General features: G+C 51.4%; 1 protein-coding gene across 10 annotated transcripts in view; it reads left to right on the forward strand.

The window, feature by feature from the left end:
* Nucleotides 1-19865, forward strand: part of AP1B1 (adaptor related protein complex 1 subunit beta 1) — an 85129-nt gene that overhangs the window by 53598 nt on the left and 11666 nt on the right. For all 10 annotated transcript variants that reach the window (XM_042963127.1, XM_042963128.1, XM_042963129.1 and 7 more), the window contains 11 exons: nt 1601-1736; nt 2516-2761; nt 4547-4737; nt 5544-5765; nt 8302-8422; nt 8887-8982; nt 9995-10110; nt 10459-10624; nt 17444-17542; nt 18078-18337; nt 18990-19191. In XM_042963127.1, the coding sequence (XP_042819061.1) occupies nt 1601-1736; nt 2516-2761; nt 4547-4737; nt 5544-5765; nt 8302-8422; nt 8887-8982; nt 9995-10110; nt 10459-10624; nt 17444-17542; nt 18078-18337; nt 18990-19191 (1855 nt within the window). The remainder of the gene's footprint in view (nt 1-1600; nt 1737-2515; nt 2762-4546; nt 4738-5543; nt 5766-8301; nt 8423-8886; nt 8983-9994; nt 10111-10458; nt 10625-17443; nt 17543-18077; nt 18338-18989; nt 19192-19865) is intronic.

Genomic DNA, 19865 nt, shown 5'->3' on the forward strand with positions numbered 1-19865 from the left:
GCCTCCTTCCAAGTCAGATCCTTTCAGGACAAAGCCACTCTCCTTCAACTAGAACACCGCTGTCACCTCCTCACAGAGGAAGCATCTTTGTTCTTCCATCTCAAGTAGACTTGTGCTCATGTGACATGCCTGTCAACTGTCCCTCTCCTCCACCCCCCTCTTGCTTCCTGGTTCTTCGCCTTCCGAGGTGATGCCTCAATTTCAGCACCAACTGGGCTATTTCCTATGGAGGCCCAGGAAGCTCACTTTGACCTCTTAAGTCTCTGTTACCACATTCTCGTGCATTAAGTTAGAAAACTTGAGAGGGGAGGCTATGATTCCAGAGACAGAAAATAGGCTTCTAATTAAGCATATTTCACATCTCTGGGGTGCTGGGTGGCTCAGTCGGTTAAATGTCCAACTCTTGACTTCGGCTCAGGTCATGACCTCACGGTTCTGTTTGTGAGTTGGAGCCCCGCATCTGCTGACAGCACAGAGCCTGGTTGGGATTCTGTCTCCCTCTCTCTCTGCCCCTCCCCTGCTTGCTCTCTCTCTCTCAAAATAAATAAGTTAAAAAAAAACTTTTTTTAGGGATGCCTGGGTGGCTCAGTTGGTTAGCGTCCAACTTCAGGTCATGATGTCATGGTCCATGGGTTCGAGCCCTGCTGACAGCTCAGAGCCTGGAGCCTGCTTCGGATTCTCTCTCTCTCTTTCTCTCTCTCTCTCTCTCTCTCTCTCTCAAAAATAACTAAACATTAAAAAAAATTAAACATTTTTAAAAAGCATATTTTACATCTCAAAAGGCCTGTGGCTCTGGGACTGTGGGGTACCATGTTGGGAGGGGCTCCCCTCAGATTAATGGCAGTCACGAGCATGAGCTTTAGATCCAGACCTGGCTCCTCAGGCCAGCTGACATTTGTGAGCCTCAGTATTGTCTTCTGTAAAATGAGGATAAGAGCCTGGCTTCTCGGGGCTGTTAAATGAGACCATGTATATAAAGCCCATTCATGCTGGCTGATTTTTAGTGGGCACCTGAGCTGGCGCTTGTGGTCAAAGCAGCATGGTCCATCCCTGCTTCTAGAACCAACATTCTAATATAAGGGGCCATGTTAAGTATCAGGGAAGGAAAACAGTTGTTTTCAAGTATTCAGTACTCTTGGATGGCAAGGACCAGACACCTAAAGTATATTGTCTTTCATTATCATAAGGGCCCTGTGTAATGGGGTTTTGTTTCACCTTTCCTGCAGGGCAGGTGAGGAAACTCAGACTTGGTGGGAGGCTGAAGGAATTTTCCCAACTTCATACAGCTAGCGTTAGAGCTGGGGTTGAGCCAAGTCTGATGGGCTACAGAGCTTGTATGTGAATGAACCCTGTGAAAAGAACAGAGGACTTTGCTTTTCAAATCAAGTTTTGGGTTCTGTTTCTACCAATACGTGTTCGTGGTAACAGAGCAGAGCTGATGTCCTCCCTTTTACTAGGAAGTCCTGCTATCTTTTTACTTCCCTCCTATCCACTGTCTCTGTGCCCTGTACCTCCCCTTACACACTCCCCATTAGCTGTTTGAAAAATCTTCTTCCTTTCTCCAGCCTTACCCCACACTCACACCATTTTGACTTTCCAGTGCCCTCTTCCCCGATGTGGTGAACTGCATGCAGACAGACAACCTAGAGCTGAAGAAGCTGGTGTACCTGTATTTGATGAACTATGCCAAGAGTCAGCCCGACATGGCCATCATGGCTGTCAACACCTTTGTGAAGGTGAGTGGGAGCTTGGTGGGAGGAAGAGCAGAGGGCCTGGGTGCTCAGTGGTCCATCTCCCTTTTGTCTCTTGGGTTAGGACACTATGGCCCTGAGCAAAAACACTCAGGCTCTTTTCTAGTCCCTCCAACTCCTAGCCTGAGGGCTGCCTAGTCCTCCAGCAGAGGGCTCCCACTCTCTCAGAAAATCAGTTGCTACAGACCCTGCTAACTCATTCCGTGTGAGGTGACCTAAAGCCTGTTGACTTCCATGTCTCCCTGAGATGCACCGTTGCCCTACATCCTTTGCCAGGGCAGGATTCAGCAAGCATCTGAGAGCTGTGTTCCCCTTCTAGACTTTGCCCTTTTCTGTGTCTTCCATCCTCCAGATTAAGGAGCAAACGAGAACTTGAAGTGTCAGTGCTGTGTACCTTTAGGACCTTCCTAGCTCCCCTCGCCCTGTCAGTGCTCAGATTCAGACACGTGAGGGGTTCTGTGGGGTATGGTGCCAGATGGATGTGGGTTTGAATCACGGCTCGCCCCTGTGACTGGGCGAGCTCCCAGTCTTCCTGGGAGCCTCAGCTGCTCCACCTGTAAAATGGGAACAGTATTGTGTGTCTGCTGTGAGAATCAGAGACAACATTGCACAGAGCCCCAGCACAGTATCTGACAAATGCTGGATGTCCCCCCATGGCACTTACTTCTGGTGCTGTTGGCCACAGTTGGTGGGAGATCTCACAGCAGCACCTGATGTTGCTCAGTCTGCCCCTGCTCCCCTGGCCAATGGCTGATTCTCCTCAGGACTGTGAGGATCCCAATCCCTTAATCCGAGCCCTGGCCGTGCGGACCATGGGTTGTATCCGCGTTGACAAGATCACAGAGTACCTGTGTGAGCCACTCCGGAAGTGCCTGAAGGATGAGGACCCATACGTGCGAAAAACGGCGGCTGTGTGTGTAGCCAAGCTCCACGACATCAACGCCCAGCTGGTAGAGGACCAGGGCTTCCTGGACACCCTTAAAGACCTCATCTCTGACTCTAACCCCATGGTAAGCCGTTGCCATCCACCATGCCAGTTCCATTACCTACTGGGTTGCTTGACCTTCTGCCAGGTGCTCCCTGGGTCCTGGAAGTCAGAGCCTTGCTGGGTAGGCTAATTGTTCTCCTCCCTGCAGTGGTTTGGGAACCATCTTTGGAGTGAGCTAGACCTGAGTTGCCTTCTCTGTGGCCTTTCTAACATGAGCTATTGTGACCTTGGGCGGGCCGCCTAACCTTCCAGAGCCCTCTTTTTTTCGCCAGTAAGATGGATCTAATTCTCCGTGGCCGGCAGGAGTGCTGTGAGGCTTAACCTGTGAAGGTAATGTGCCTGGCACGGCCCGACACACAGTGGGCATGCAACCAAGACTAGTGCCCTCCTTCCCCTTCCAGTCACTGTCACTGTCACTGTCTTACCGACACCATCGGTGAGCTCTGAATGTGAAGTACTTTTCCTTTTCCCCACATCTTTGCAGGGTTGCAAAGGGTCACTCTTAAAGTAGCATAGCCTGGAGGACAGGGCACCAGGGTATGGCTGGGAAGGAGCTCCTCCTCACACATAGGATGGCAGCAGTTTGGAAGGCAGTTTGGCAGGCACTGTTTAAAGTGAAATGCACAGAGGTGCCTGGCTGGCTCAGTGGGAGGAGCGTATGACTTTTTTTTTTTTTTTTAATCTTTGTTTATTTTTGAGAGAGAGAGAGAGAGAGAGTGTGAGTGGGTGAGGGGCAGAGAGAGAAGGAGACACAGAATTTGAAGCAGACTCCAGGCTCTGAGCTGTCAGCACAGAGCCTAACACAGGTCTCAAACTCATAGACCACAAGATCATGACCTGAGCTAAAGTTGGATGCTTAACCGACTGAGCCACCCAGGCGCCCCTAATGTTTATTTATTTTTGAAAGAGAGACAGAGACAGAGTGTGAGCAGGGGAGGGGCAGAAAGAGGGAGACACAGAATCTGAAGCAGGCTCCAGGCTCTGAGCTGTCAGCACAGAGCCCAACTCAGGGCTTGATCTCACAGACCACGAGATCATGACCTGAGATGAAGTCAGACGCTTAACCAACTGAGCCACCCAGGTGCCCCAGGGAGCAAGCGACTCTTGATCTCAGGGTTGTGAGTTTGAGCTCCATGTTGGGTGTAGAGATTACTTAAATAAACAAAACTTTAAAAAAAAGTGAAATGCATAAACCCCTCAGCTCAGCCATCCCGCTCTGTCCTACAAAAACACTGATCACACGTGGGTGCTGAGTGGCCAGTACAGGATTGGCCAGTAGAGCACCATTTGTACAGGGAAGAGTTCAAAACCCTGCAGAACACACATAAAAACAGCTACTCTGGTGGAAATGGGTTGAGAGCCCAGTGCTTCACCTGGCAGCCTCCCTGGACTCCAGCCCCCCCATCTGTTACCAGCAGACCTAAGGGGCTCTGTGGAATCTTCTAGCTCCGAGAAGCACCCTCAACAGCCCCTGAATTGATTTGCTATAGGTGGTGGACAGGGGCCGTGTGTTAGGGGGCTAGGAATGTTTTCTGTTGCCGGGCATTTGGAGCCGGATCTTTCCTTTGTTTCTTTTGTTTTGCCTCTTTTTTTTTTTTTCACTGGTTGGGAGCACTTATGTTTGTTCTGGTTTACAGGGGAGTCAGTAGGGTGAGTGCTTGGAGGGGGTCTCAGTGCTGCAGACCCTGCCCATCGGGTCCTGTTCCTTTCAGGATATTCAACCTCTGACCGGCCAGCATGATTAGCCCCAATGCCCTGTGGCCCGAGCAGCGCCCCCAGCCTCTGCCCCTTCCACCCTCTCAACCAGGTGGTGGCAAACGCAGTGGCTGCCCTGTCAGAGATTGCCGAGTCTCACCCCAGCAGCAACCTGCTTGACCTGAACCCGCAGTCCATTAATAAGCTACTGACAGCCCTGAATGAGTGCACCGAGTGGGGCCAGATCTTCATCCTGGACTGCCTGGCCAACTATACGCCCAAAGATGACCGAGAGGCCCAGAGGTGAGCAGGCTGCCCCTTGCTTGCCAGCCCAGCGGGACCTGGTCCTTGCAGGGCTCCAACCATGAGCTGGGCCTCAGATCTCTACTGGGCCCTTTGCCAGGGCTTTGCCCCACACACCATCCTCAGACACATCTCAAGGGAGGCCAGAGCCAGGCAGTCAGCTCCCTGCTCAGCATGGTACAGACAGAACAGAAGCCAGTGCCTGATCTGGTTGCTGACAGAGACCCCGGTCACCTTGGGCTGAGTAAAGGAGGTGGATAGTACTAGAGTCTTCATTCACTGAATTCTTTCTGGGTGGTTGGGGCTCTGCTGAGCGCTTCCTATGCATTAGATGATCCTTAACGCACCTCTGTGGAAGCTGCCCCATCATTGTCCACATTTTACAGGTAAGGAAACACCGGCTTAGAAGGTGGAAGAAGTCATGCAGGTCACTCGCCTGGGTCACCCCTCACTTTTGGTCCTACCCGACATGATACCTTGCCCCTTTTGAATGCCCTTGTCGCGAGGGAAGGGAGGGACTTGACAGTTACCCAGTATTTATTAACTACCATGCACCGTGCTTGGTGCTTTATGTGGTTTATCTCAAGTAAGCCCTCAGCAACCCTGTGAAGTTGGCATCCTCACCTCCGTTTTCTAGATGAGGGAACTGAGACTCTGAGTGGTTTTAACCTGTTGGGGTCAGTTAGCAAGCACCAGAAGCAGGATCTCGATCTTCCTACAGAAAACATACTCCCTCAATAACTAAAAACAGGGTGTCTCCCTTGTCTGTCTCTCCTGTTTGTCCCTCTCCTTGGAATGGACCCCAGCATCTGTGAGCGGGTCACCCCCAGGCTCTCCCACGCCAACTCTGCTGTGGTGCTGTCTGCTGTGAAGGTGCTGATGAAGTTCATGGAGATGTTGTCCAAGGACCTGGACTACTATGGCACACTGCTCAAGAAGCTGGCCCCACCCCTGGTCACGCTGCTGTCAGCCGAGCCTGAGCTGCAGTACGTGGCCCTGCGCAACATCAACCTCATCGTACAGAAAAGGTACCTGGGCTGCCGCAAACGTGCAGCGTGTACTCAGGGTCGGGGGGCATCTCCTGACGGGATCAGGACCAAAGGGGAGCTGACCTGTCACCGTGCAGGAAGCCTTAATAGCTTAACCCAGAGTCTTAGCCACAGGCAGCTTTGTTCCCCAAGGGATATTTAGAAATGTCTGGAGACATTTTTGGTTGTCACACTTTGGGAGGTACTACTGACACCTGGAGGCCCCAGGTGGATGGAGGCCAAGGATGCTGCTCAGTGTCGTAGAGTGCACAGGACAGCCTCCACCCCCAGAGAACTCTCCATCCCAAAATGTCAGTAGTGCTGAGGGTGAGAAACCCTGGCTTCACCTAATCAGGTAGCAGGTGAGGTAAAGAGCAGCACGGAGCTTCTTAACCATACACAAGGGATAGCTCCATAGTCCACAGGACTGAAACAGGGTGTAAGATTCTGTGTGGGGTGTGTGTGTGTGTGTGTGTGTGTGTGTGTGTGTGTGTGTGTGTGTGTGTTTTCCCTGGGGACAGAGTCTATAGTTTTAGTCAAATTCTCTGAGGTTGGAGGGCTCCAAAGTGGTGAAGTGCTATGGACTTTGCATCAGACTGGGGGCTGAGCAGGAGGGTGCGAAAGTCACTCAGAAGACCATTTCTGTTCACCCCATAGGAACGATCACAGCTGTAAGCCACTGCTTCTAAAGGAAAGTGCCTGATACCCAGGGTGGGTGGAGCTGAAAAACAACTAGTGCGGTCTGAGGGGCTCAGAACAGGAGGGGTTCTCTGGAACAATCCAGAGAACAGAGTGAGGCTGGTCTCTGGAGTTCTCCCAGCCTTTTTAGTCAAATGGCTCTCTCAGCAACTAATTCATGAGCGTCCGTGCGTTCCAGCGGCCCCCTTGCTGGAAGCAGAGCTATGTGGAGAACAAGGGCCTCTTGTAGACATTTTTTCTTGGAAGATAGCACATCTCCCTGTCCTTGAAGCAACATTCTGGTTCTTAGGACACTCTTGGGGGCCTAGAGATGGCAGTGGAATCGTGACAGTTGTGAAGGTTTGGGAGGTAAATTTGGGAACACTTTAAGAGTGCCTACACAGAGCCCTAAGACTGGGGATTCATTTGTAGTTGTGGTGTGGGATTTAGTGAGGTGTAGCGACCTGTACACCCTGATCAGCATGAAGGGCTCCCTGTGCTATATTTAATGTGGCAAATCTCTTAAGAAGTTGACTGTGTTGCCCAGGCACCGCCTGGCCCAGTCCCAACATGGTTGGGCGGCTTTCGCCAAGTCCTGATTGCAGAAATCATGTCTTCCTGTCCCCCAGCTTAGGATCCTGTCTCCCCCGCTAGGCATGACAAAGCCTCCTTACTTTGCCAGCACCTCCCTGCAGTTGTACAGCAGCACTGAGTACTACCTGGGTAGGGTCCCTCCTTCCTGTCTGCTGTGTCTTCTCTCCTGCTTTTTTCTTCCTTCCTTCTGTTCTGGAAAGGGCATAAGAGTGGGGGGTAGTGACTCTCGCTTCTGCCCTTACTAGCACTAGGTGTGTGACCTGGTGCAAGCCCTTCCACCTTTCAGGTTTCCTCATCTAAGAAAAACGAGGTGTGTGGTACCAGTTGAGGGAGGGGCAGTGACACTGGTGACAGCTCCTGCATAGCAAGTGCCTTCTTGGAGGCAGGTGTCGATCATGCTGGATGCTTCCCATCTACCTCTCACCCTGTAGGTGTCTTTCGGGGCCCCCAGGACCGACCTCATGTTCAGAGATTCACTAGAAGGACTCACGGGAGTCAACATATAGTTGTTTCCATGGCTCAGATTTAGTGTGGACATAGGAAGGATACACAGGTGGAGTCTGGAGGAATCCATGTACAGGGAGGGCATCACACACAGCACACTCTTCCCCCAGCAACAAAAAATGCAGCAACATGTGTGTAATTTTTTCTGCCCAGGGATGCCTATTGGAGACTCAGCGCCCTAGGTTTTTACTGGGGCTGTTCACATACGCACCTAGCAAAATTTCAGACTCCCAGAGGGAAGGCAGATATTCAGCATAAATCGTATTATTTATACAAACAGTCTAGGCACAATTAGCCACCTTTATCATTTAAGGAACAGTGAGAACACTCCCGAAAAATGAGCTCCCAGATGCCAGGCCTTTCTAGGACTAGAGACTGAGGCCTGCAATGGTAACGCTTCCTGTATGGTGTCATTTTGATTTCATGAGTGAGAAAACAGAGGCCTGAGGTCACAAGCTGGGATTGGCACAAGGTCTGATTGCCACGCCCGTCTCCTGGTGCCTGCTACCTCTCAAATATGAACTGTCTCTTGCTCATATTCCCTCTTCCCTTCCTGGGATATGGTTGGTCATACAATGGCCAGTCAGAACCTTGCTCAGGATCAGTCAATGGATCCTTGCCCAGGAACCTGCAGCCACAACAGTTCAGATGTCAGGGTCTGCCTCACACCCCAGAAATGCCCCAGTAAACATGGAAGGGGTTTTCTCATAGGGCTTATGCCCTGCTTTCTGCTCTTCGGGCAATCCTGTCTTGCCACCAGGCCTGAGATCCTGAAGCACGAAATGAAGGTCTTCTTTGTGAAGTACAATGACCCCATCTACGTGAAGCTGGAGAAGCTGGACATCATGATCCGTCTGGCCTCCCAGGCCAACATCGCCCAGGTCAGCAGAGGGCTGCAGCCAGGGACGTGAGCTTTGGTATTGGACAGCAGCCCCACCACCAAGCTGTGGTCTCGAGGCAGGCTGCCTTGTCTCGCCATTAACAGTTCATCTCATGAAGAGTGCTTAGCGCAGGGCTCCAGAGGCAAGCACTCAGCAACTCTTAACTGACATTTTTATGATTAACGCATTTGTTCTCCCTATTACTTATCTATCCATAGAAAAGTGGTAGTTAGGTGGCCATGTTAGCTAGATCAACCTAAACAAGGGTTGTCCAGTCCTGCCAATTAGTTCTTCCCTGCTTTCCTCTTGGGCCACCTGACAGCTCTCTCCTTCCCTTGACCCTTCCACCTCAAGCAGGACGCAGAATCTCATCCTTCTGGGGGTCTGCATACACTTTGTCCAGGGGTGTTGGTTGCCCTGCCAGATCCCCCCTCCCAACCCCACCTTCTCTGTTTCGGCCACAGGTTCTGGCAGAGCTGAAAGAATATGCAACAGAGGTGGATGTGGACTTTGTACGGAAGGCTGTGCGAGCCATCGGCCGCTGTGCGATCAAGGTGGAGGTGAGGCTCTGGGACTCTGTCCTCTGGTCGGGGAGAGGGAAGAGAAGGAAGCTGAAACCAGGAAACCTGTCTGATTGTAGCAGAATCTGTCAGCTGCTCATGGTCCAGGAAGGCCTGAGGGTCAACTGGAGGCCCCAAGGCACACATTGTGCAGATCTGATTAGGCTCCTCTCTCTGTAATCGCCGTTAAGTCTTCAGGTTGTTGCAGATGAAACAAACCCATCTGTAACCATGGGTTCTGCAGCATTAGCTAAGGTGGTGGGACAGCCCCAGCCAGTGGTGGCCCCGGTAGACTTAGCTTTCACTCCATGGAGTTTTGGGGCAGGGGCTCTGCCTGCTGTACGTTTTAGCAATAATCATGATTTGACTGTGCAGATGTCCTTTTCTCCAAGCTCCCAAGGGCTGTCCAGACCCCTGTGTCCTGGTGTTTCATCCCTCCCATTCTCTGCCTATGGCATTGTTCCTTGACCAATGAGGTGACTCTCCTTAAATTAGTCCACCGGGAACTGGGAGATCCTGGGACAGCTGGTCACCTCAGCCCAGCCCCTTGAAGCATTTTCTGTTGGTGCTTATGGGGAGAATCTGAGAGTCTCTCCCACAAGGGCACTAGTGCAGTATGTTGGCATAAGGGGTGGGGGTAGGGTTCAAGTAGAGACTTTCTGGTTTTGATCCTAGGAACCCATTTTGGGAAACAAGTAGAAGAGAGGTGGTATCAGGCTAGAGCATAGTCACTCTGCCCTCAAGGCTTCGCCTGAAGGCACTGCAAATATCCTCCCCACTCAGGAGCTCACTGACCTTCTCAGTCTAATTGTATCTCTCTGTGTCCCTGCCATCCTCGGGCTGTCATTTTGTACTCATTCTCCCACTTGTTATCTGGGGAGCGTGTTCTCCTGTTTTCCCACTGTGGCAAGGAAGGGGGCAAGGCATGACTGAGCCCTTGGCCAAGGCATGGTCATCAGAGGTTCTGTTGGAAGTGGGTGCAAGGGACTTGCCCACGTTCCTCTTCCCGCAGCAATCTGCAGAGCGCTGTGTAAGCACGCTGCTGGATCTCATCCAGACCAAGGTCAACTACGTTGTCCAGGAAGCCATCGTGGTCATCAAGGACATCTTCCGCAAATACCCCAACAAGTATGTGCCCACCCCTCCCAGTGTGAGAGTGATGTGGCTTCTGGTGGGGACAGGAGTGGTGGGGAGGAAAAGCAAGAAGGAGCCTCTCCCCTCTTCCTTATTGCTCTGCCATAAATGGCATTCTCGAAAGAAACCCATTGTTTTTTTCTTACTTCTGAGCTGCTTCTCCTCTGCTCCCCACACCAAAATAAGCACTAGAATGTAACAGATAAACTCAAATCCCATTACTCACCACTCTCTCAGAGTCTTGCAGCGTAGCTTCCTGTCTCTCTTGGCCCCTGCTGGGCCTCCCCTGGGTTGCCCGGGCTCCTTCATTGCTCATATGCCGGCTGTGTGCCCATCTTTTAGGTACGAGAGTGTGATCGCCACGCTATGTGAGAACCTGGACTCTCTGGATGAGCCTGAGGCCCGGGCTGCCATGATTTGGATTGTAGGCGAGTACGCTGAGCGAATTGACAATGCCGATGAACTGCTAGAGAGCTTCCTTGAGGGCTTCCATGATGAGAGCACCCAGGTGAGCTGTCCAGTGGGGTGACTTGGGGCAGGATGTGGGTCATGACTGGTGGCTTGGCACCACTACAGTCTATCCTGCCCCGAAACCGTCCCCTCAGCCAGGAGGCCTCAGGGCCCTGCCCTTCATAATACAGCATTGACAGGGTGGACAGGTAAGTGATGTAGCGCTGACAGGTGTGGCCCCTTTTCCTCTCACACTGCACTACCTAAGGGGATGTTGTGAGGACGGTGTGTGATGGTGTGCGCTGAAGGCAGGCAGAAGTTTCTGGGTTTAATTTCATATTTATCTTTGGATAGCTAATACTTTGACTTGATTCAAAATTGAGAAAATAAGAACAGATATATAGTGATTAAGTCTTCCTACCACTTTCCTGACAACCCAGTTCTTTTTTTTAATCATTTTTTTTAAAGTTTATTTATTTATTATGGAAAGAGTGAGAGAGCACAAGCTGGGGAGAGGCAGAGAGAGACAGAGACACAGAATCCAAAGCAGGCTCCAGGCTCTGAGCTGTTGGCACACAGCCTGACGTGGGGCTGGAACCCACAGACCGAGATCATGACCTGAGCCAAAGTCAGACACTTAACTGAGCCACCCAGGCACCCCAACGACCCAGTTCTCCTCACAGAAGTCATTGGTGTCATTTATTGGTTTCTTGAGGATACTTCCAGAGATAGTATAGGAATACACACCTCTACATACAAGTAAACATATACAGACGTAGTTGGTTCTTACTGTTCATGGTACTTACATTCTATAAAGTCACTGCAAACACTGAATTAACGAGTGCTGAACCCATTGTTTCTAAGAGAAGTATAGAGCTGAGTTCCTACAAGCCTCTGATTACAACAGTTTCGTCAGTCAATAAAGTAATCTTGTTTTTTGTGTTTCTGTTTAGGGACATTTTAATATGTATTATTGATTCATTCACATTGAACTTATGACCACCAGTACTATAACTCACACCTGCATGAAGCTTAAGTAACATATATATTTTCTCCATAAGGCACATCACAGCCTCCTTGCGCTTGGGAACACTAGACAGCAGCACTTCAGCATTACACTTGGGGACCATTTTGGGGTTTTTTTGTTTTGTTTTTTTTTTAATTTTTTTTTTTTTTTTAACATTTATTTATTTTTGAGACAGAGAGAGACAGAGCATGAACGGGGAAGGGGCAGAGAGAGAGGGAGACACAGAATCGGAAGCGGGCTCCAGGCTCTGAGCCATCAGCCCAGAGCCCAATGCAGGGCTCGAACTCACGGACTGTGAGATTGTGACCTGAGCCAAAGTCGGATGCTCAACCGACTGAGCCACCCAGGCGCCCCTTGGAGAGCATTTTGAAACAGTGAAAGCACCAACAAAAAAACAAAATGTGAAAGATATGGTACTAAATAGATTGTGAAAAGGCCACTTATTTATGGTAGGAGAGCTGAAACAACAAGGCAGAGCATCACCTTCTTGGACCTCAGCTGCGAGTGTGTAACACCTCAGGCAACTTGAACTTTTCACTGCCCTGCACTTTGCTGTGCAAGATCGCGAAAGCCCCCAGACATTGATTTTGCGGTTATAAGTACATTTTAGAAAATAGGCAAATTCGAAATATGGATTCTGTGTATAAATACTAAGGCTCAACCATGTATATGTTGCCTCTCATTTATTTTTAGACACTATCATGGGGTGCCTGACCAGCTCTATTGGTAGAACATGCGACTCTTGATCTTGGAGTTGTGAGTTCGAGCCCAATGTTGGGTGTAGAAATTACTTAAAAATAAACACTACTGGGGACGCCTGGGTGGCTCAGTCAGCTAAGTATCTGACTTGGTTTTGGCTCAGGTCATGATCTCACAGTTTGTGGGTTTGAGCCCCACATCGGGCCCTGCTTGGGATTCTCTCTCTTTCTTTCTCTGCTCTTCCCACATGCTCTTTCCCTCTCTCTCTCTTTCTCAAAATACATATATAATCCTTCAAAATAAATAAATAAGGGACACCTATGTGGCTCAGTTGGTTAAGCATCCGACTTCAGCTCAGGTCATGATCTCACTGTTTGTGAGTTTGAGCCCTGGGTCAGGCTCTATGCTGACAGCTCAGGGCCTGGAGCCTGCTTTGGATTCTGTGTCTCCCTCTCTCTCTGCCCCTCCCCCACTCGTTCTCTCTCTCTCTCTCTCTCTCTCTCTCTCTCTCTCTCTCTCTCTCCCTCCCTCCCTCCCTCCCTCCCTCTCTCTCTCTCTCTCTCTCTCTCTCTCTGTCTCTCAAAAAAATAAAATAAAACATTAAAAATAATCAAAGTAAATAAGTAAATGCTACTGATAGCACATTATACCCTGTCAAATTGTATAACACCTTGACTTTTTCCCTTAAAAATACATCTGAAGGCCCTGCTGTTACTAATGTATGGGACTCTGCAGCTGCATAGTGCCATGTTTATTTAACCAGCCTCCCCTGATAGATACGAAGGTGTCAGTCTTCTACTCTTGTAACCAATACTGCTGTGAATAACCTGGGTGGGGCACATATGCAAGTCTAGCTGGGGGATAATCCTTAGATAATTTCTTTTTTTTTTTTCTTTTTTTTAATGTTTGCTTATTTTTGAGAGAGAGAGTGTGTGTGAGCAGCAGAGGGGCAGAGAGAGAGGGAGACATAGAATCCGAAGCGGGATCCAGGCTCTGAGCTGTCAGCACAGGGTCCAACGCGGGGCTCGAACCCACAAGCTGTGAGATTGGACGCTTAACTGACTGAGCCACCCAGGCACCCCCTTAGATAAATTCTTTCTAGTAAATGGGCCCGTGCGTTGATGATGGGAGTAGTTGTTCCACATTTCCCTCAGTGTAGAGGGTTTACCTTCCGATCTCAGAGGTGGCATTCACCTTACCTCCTTGCCAACCTAGTACATCCTCAAACAATTTTTGCCAATCTGATAAACAACAAAGTGTACCTTGGTTGGTTTTGTTTGCATTTCTGTTCTGAGTGAGGTTGAGCATCTTTTCATATTGTATTCCATTTTCTGTGAACCAGGCACTGTCTGCTCACGCAAGGGGGCTTCTAAAACGTGTTTGTAAGCACAGAAATCTTTGCTCTCCAGCTAGGGAGTGTAACCTCTTGGGTCAGAGCATGAGCCTTGGGATAGGAGACCCCAGAGTCCAAACCCCTCTTCTGCCCTTTCCTGGCTTGGTGGCTTTCCACTAATTTTCTGCTTCTCTGAGCCTCAGTTTCCTCATTTGTAAGATGAGGGGTGTAAGACTTTTCCTCATCCTGTTGCTCTGAAAGTTAAATGGGATGCTTTGTGTAATGTCCCTAACATGTGCCCAGCCCATGATAAGCACTCACGAATGGTAGTATTGGTGTTGGTCAGAATTGGTTGAAAATTGGTCCAGGCAACAAAGAGGGCACCTACTGGTTCTTGTAGCTGATAAGTTCTGGGAGTGTGCTCTCTTCCAGCATGCTTGGGTGAGGGTGCCCAGATGGTGGCATCAGGACTGTCTCTGTCTCCTTGGGGTGGCTTCTCCCTTAGGAAGGCTCCCACGGGTGGAGCCTGCGTGAGGTCAGTTGTTCCAGGCTGTGTCCTTACAGCTTAGCAACTCCCCTAACTCCCTTCCCCTTGGTAGTTCCAGCAACAGTCCAGGCCCGTTTGCATTCTCCTAAGCCAGTCGCCATGAATCCAAGTGACTATGTCTGTCGGACGTTTGTCCCAGTCTCTGTGGATCGGACAGGGCAAGAGAAGAGAGTGATTTTCTGAAGGAAAGCCAGCATTTTTGGTGCCAGAAGACAGACTAGATGCTGGGTGGGCAAAAACAACAGATGTCCATCATGAAATAATAGTACTAACTCCTACCATCACCCACTCCCACTGCCACCTGCCAAGTCGGCTGCCAGCCTGCCCCGGGCTTGCTTTCACTTTCACACCCACCTCCTCATTCGCTTGTCTCTAAGAGAAGCAGAGCGTCGTTTGGGATTGCTTGTGCCCCTGAGTCCTGCCTGGGATTACTGCAGAGAATGCTCTCTGGGGGGTGTTTCTGCCCATATAGTAGAGTAAATCTTTTGTAGCCGCTTCCCCCTTGGCAAAGCCTGCTGAAGAGCCCAGGATGAGAGAAGTCGGACAAGGGAAAGCTGAGCAGGAGCCTGCCTTGAGGAAATCCAGGCTCCTCCCCCATTGGGTGACCTGGAGCAAGTTAAACTTGCCAAGCCTGTTTCTTTGTCTCCAGCAAGAGGTTGCTGCAAAGCTTATTGGATGACGTGTGTAAACTGGCCTCTCCAGTGCTCAGCAAACATTAGCTGGGTGATGGTGATGGTGGTTTTAATTAAGTGGCCAGCTCCCTTTGCCTTCTGGGTTCACGGCACCATTCAAAGCTTTTGTAAGAATACTTGTTCAGTGCTTTGCAGCTTGGAAACTTACTTTAGATTATCTCTTTGAGCTCCCTTCTCCTGGGCTCCTAGGCCTCTCCACCCATAGACCTGGAGCTCAGAAAGTCTTGGCTGAGGTGGTATATCAGTCCAGCCTGTGCCTCGCCCCTGTCTGGATGGCAGGGTCGGGGGCATCATTGCAGGAGGGTTGCCGTGAACATGCATGCTAACACGAGTGTGTTGTGTGTTGGTGAGGGGTGGGAGGAGTTGGGCTAGTGGTCAGAGTTCCCAGGCAGCGTAGCCAACCCAATGAGTGATTGGGTGATGAATGATTCCAGGCAGCCAGCTGACCTGGGTTGAGAACTTGGTAAAGAATCCCTGTGTGCTGGGGCATCTGGGTGGCTCAGTCGGTTAAGCATCCAACTTCGGCTCGGGTCATGATCTCGTGGTTCATGAGTTTGAATCCCCATCGGGCTCTGTGCTGACAGCTCGGAGCCTGGACCCCGCTTCAGATTCTGTGTCTCCCTCTCTCTGCTCCTCTCCCACTTATACTCTGTCTTTCTTTCTCTCCCTCCCTCCCCCCCCCCCTCTGTCCCAAAAATAAATAAACATTAAAAATTAAAAGAAAAAAATCCCTGCGTGCTGGCTGTAGTGATACTGATGACCACAGTGAGAGCTATTGTATATTGAGAGAATCCATGATAGGTTCTTTACCTTCCTTCCTTCCTTCCTTCCTTCCTTCCTTCCTTCCTTCCTTTTTCTTTCTCTCTCTCTCTCTTTTTCTTTCTTTCTTTCTTTCTTTCTTTCTTTCTTTCTTTCTTTCTTTCTTTCTTTCATGTTTGTTTGTTTATTTTGAGAGAGAGAGAGACAGTATGAGCTGGGGAGGAGAGGCAGAGAGAGGGGGAGAGAGAGAATCCCAAACAGGCTCTGCACTGTCAGCACTGAGCCCGATGCGAGGCCCGGTCTCATGTACTGTGGGATCATGACCTGAGCTGAAATCAAGAGTCGGATGCTTAAGCGACTGAGCCGCCCAGGCACCCTGGTTCTTTACATTTCTTGTCTCATTGACTCTTCCATTAACCCTGTGAGGTATTTAAATCCACATTATTAATAAGGAAGCAGACTCAGAAGTTACATGACTTGTCCAGAGTCACGTTCAAATGAGGTATGATGTAACTCTAACTTCAAAGTCCACTGTCATAAATTGCCATTTTCAGAGCTCATAGAACCCCTTGAAGCAAAACACCCCTCTCCCCACCAACTGAGGATAAATGGTTTCCCCTGGACTACCTGGCCAGGGACTGTAGCCCAGTCCTGGAAGCCAGTTCCTTGGGCTGCTTCCTACCTGGGCAACAGCCAGCCCACTGCCCCTCTGCTGTTGGCCCATGTGTAACCAAATCGCAAGAACTCTGGATTGCTTGATTCCAGAAATGGACTATATCCCCTCTATCCTGCCTCCTGCTGTCAGCCTGCCCCGTGTACCAGGATTTCTGTGAGTGCCCTCCTGCCGGCCTGACCCGGGAGGTGCTGTCAGCCCTGTTGCCACCCTCCTGCCACAGGTCTGCCCCTGGCACCGCCCTGGCTTGGGAACCTCAGGCTGTCCTCTTGTCTCGTGACTGGCAAAAAGGAGATGTGGCTAAGGAAGGACTATGTGCAGAGAATTGTTCTTTCAGAGATGTTTTTTGAGTTAGCAGGTTTTTCTCAAGTGCCTCCTGTGCACTGGGCACTAGATAGAATAGTGACCAGGAATAGAATGTGACAGACATGATCTCTGCCCTCAAAGGGCTGTCTCCACAGCACAGACAGCCTGGTGGCTGGGCAGCATTTCTAATTCTGTGGGGCAATGCCCATGAGGGGGCACAGGCAGCTGCAGAAGCCTGGGGGTGCTGGGGTCAGCATGAGCTCCGAGGGGTAAGAAGATAGTGGCCAGGGTAAGGGCAGCAGGGGGCATGATCAGGTGAAGGCAGCAGCTCGGTAAGAAAGGGGTGCCAAGAGAGGGCTGGGCAAGAGTGGTTCCCACCTTCTGGTAGAAGCCCAGCTCCTCAGTGACAGGCTGGCTCTGTGGGCCCTGCTGGCCCTGTCCCCAGGGCCTCCCTGGCACCGTCTCTGCTTATTGACAGGTGGCCCCTTTAAGAAGTACACCAGCTACACACATTGCCCTTTTAAGCTGCGAGCTCTTTTAATGCACTGGAGGCGGAGAGCCCTGACAGGCTGCTGGGACCCTGGGGTGGAATGTCCAAATAGTAGTGGCCCTCTGCTGCCTGGGTGGTAACGCCAAGGTTTAGGCTACTTGGCGCTACCAGCAGCCCCCTGGCCTTAGTCCGTTTTCTGTGGCCACCTCCAAACTTGGGGTAGCTGCTCTTGGCTTTCGGGACCTTTGAAAAATACCCTTTTCTCTCTTTGAGGGCCCGATTTGGTTTCCTTCTGTCCCCCACATGAAGCCCTTGCTACTTCCTCCTTGTTACCTCTCTGTCTTCCTGCAGGTCCAGCTGCAGCTACTGACAGCCATTGTGAAACTCTTTCTGAAGAAGCCAACAGAGACCCAGGAGCTGGTGCAGCAGGTCCTCAGCTTGGCCACTCAGGTCCGTGCCTCAGCCTCCCTGCTGCGCCCATTGCAGGTCTCACTCTGCAGGGGGTGCTCCGGTCCCAGGAGCCAGACCTTCGACCCAAGGTCCTGCTCCTAAGACTGGTACCACTGGGGGGTTTGGCCCCAGAGTAATCCAGGATCCCTATGCAGGGAGCTCAGTCACAAAGAAATCAAGATGGAGTGGGGTCAGGTAGTAAAGTTGAGCCAGACTGTAAACTAAAGAGGAGAGGGAGGTCCAGGAGAGCCAGATGGTTTGTAGGAGGACGGGGAGGGAAGATTTTGAAGGGGAGGGTGGAGAGTGGGGCAGGAGTGGGAATGGCATATTTAATCCTGGGCTAGAGTAGGACACCAAGGGGCCAGTCCCTGTTTAGGGACAGGTTCATGGGACTGCTCAGGATCACTGTCGGCAGCCAGCACTGAGACCATGTCTGGATCATGGGCTTTGGGGAGGGTTTCCCCCCTTTCCCTCAGCTGGTAGCTCTGCTCTGAGTTTAATAGGTTTCTCATCACCCCCCTCACCCCCATCCCAGGACTCCGATAACCCGGATTTGCGGGACCGTGGCTACATCTACTGGCGTCTGCTTTCCACGGACCCAGTGGCTGCCAAGGAAGTGGTTTTGGCTGAGAAGCCACTCATCTCCGAAGAGACGGACCTCATTGAGCCCACACTACTGGATGAGCTCATCTGCTACATTGGCACACTGGCCTCCGTCTACCACAAGCCTCCCAGTGCCTTTGTGGAGGGGGGCCGGGGCGTTGTGCACAAGAGCCTGCCACCTCGCACCGCCTCGTGAGTGACGTGGGCCAGGCTCCAGGCTGAGCCTCCTTACCTGGTTTTCCGAGTCATTAGCACAGGCACTCGGGCTTGATGTAGTAACCCCCTGGCAAGACCTGAGTCTGAGGAACATTCTAATCCTAGTGACTTTTTAATGAAAAAAAGTCCATACCAGGTGTGGACTAAGTTACCTCATTTGACCGTTACAGTAGCTCTAAGACGTAACCCCATTTAACAGACGAGGACAATAGGCACGGAGAGCTTGAGGGCCTGTGCAGCATCCCACAGCCAGCACAGCTAGGCTCAGACCCAATTCTAATTCCAGAGCCCTGTTCTTCTCACCCTCCTCTGCCACCCCCTGGTGGTTGGTTTGGCCTGGGTGCCCAGGCTTCCAGGGCCAGCATCCAGTCTTTAAAGTGTGCTGAGTGGTGGAAGTACAGAGGGCCCCTCCCTTCGCTCACCCCCAGGAAGCTGGATCTCTTGGAGAGCCAAAAAGCTGGATCGGGCGTGGGAAGGGGGAAGAGGAGGGGGCACGTAGACAGCGCTCCTGGGACTGTGAGGAGACGGGTGCCCGTCCTAGGGGAGGATCCCGGAGCCTGGGACTCTGACTTCCCTGAGACAGCCCAACGCCCACCCCACTGAACCTCTCTCTCCTGTGTCCTCACAGGAGCGAGAGCACAGAGAGCCCCGAGACAGCCCCTGCCGGAGCACCCTCTGGTGAGCAGCCGGATGTCATCCCCACCCAGGGAGACCTGCTGGGCGACCTCCTCAACCTGGACCTTGGCCCCCCAGTGAGCGGTCCACCCCTGGCCACCTCCTCGGTGCAGATGGGAGCTGTGGATCTTCTTGGTGGAGGCCTTGACAGCCTGGTATGTCCTGGGGCCCCTTCTGGATGACACTGATAATGATCTTCAGATGAGCGGTCGTTGAAGGCCCTGTCTGTGCCATTCACGAACCAGGGGCCTCAGGCACCCCTGTCTGCAGAGGCGATGGTGTAGCTCCCTACTTACAGGGGAGGAAAACCAAGGCTTAAAGAGTTCAGCTAATCTTCCCTCCAAGAGTACACAGTATGTGGCTTACACGGGCCTTAGCCCCTTGTTGAGCTACTGAGCCCCAAGAGACCTGGGGCCAGTAAAGCTGGAGAGGAGCCAGACTAGTGTCCACTTAGCCCCACACCCTGCTCCACTTCAGGGTAGCAGCCCAGCAGGCCTGGGAGGCCCAGGAGCAATCAGAGACAACCTTCCTCCCCTGTAGAAAGGGGGTGGTAAGACTGGACTAGGTATCTCCCTGGGACTTCTCCAGGCAGCTGGTAGAGCCAGGTAGAAGGGGTGGCAGAATCCCTGTCATTTGGCCATGTGTGGCTCAGGTCCCCAAGGCATCGCACCGGAAAGGGGAGGAAAGGTCATGGCACAGGAACTGAGTGGGGGGTGAAGCCCAGGCAGTAGTGCCCTTCACAGAGATGGTCTGGGCCCCCCTCTTACGCCTGGCACAGATGTCTTACTGTCTTGCCACAGACTCATCTCAGTGAAGCAGCGGTGACTAA

This window comes from Panthera tigris, chromosome D3, assembly GCF_018350195.1.
Source record: "Panthera tigris isolate Pti1 chromosome D3, P.tigris_Pti1_mat1.1, whole genome shotgun sequence".
In the NCBI taxonomy this organism is placed as follows: domain Eukaryota; kingdom Metazoa; phylum Chordata; class Mammalia; order Carnivora; family Felidae; genus Panthera; species Panthera tigris.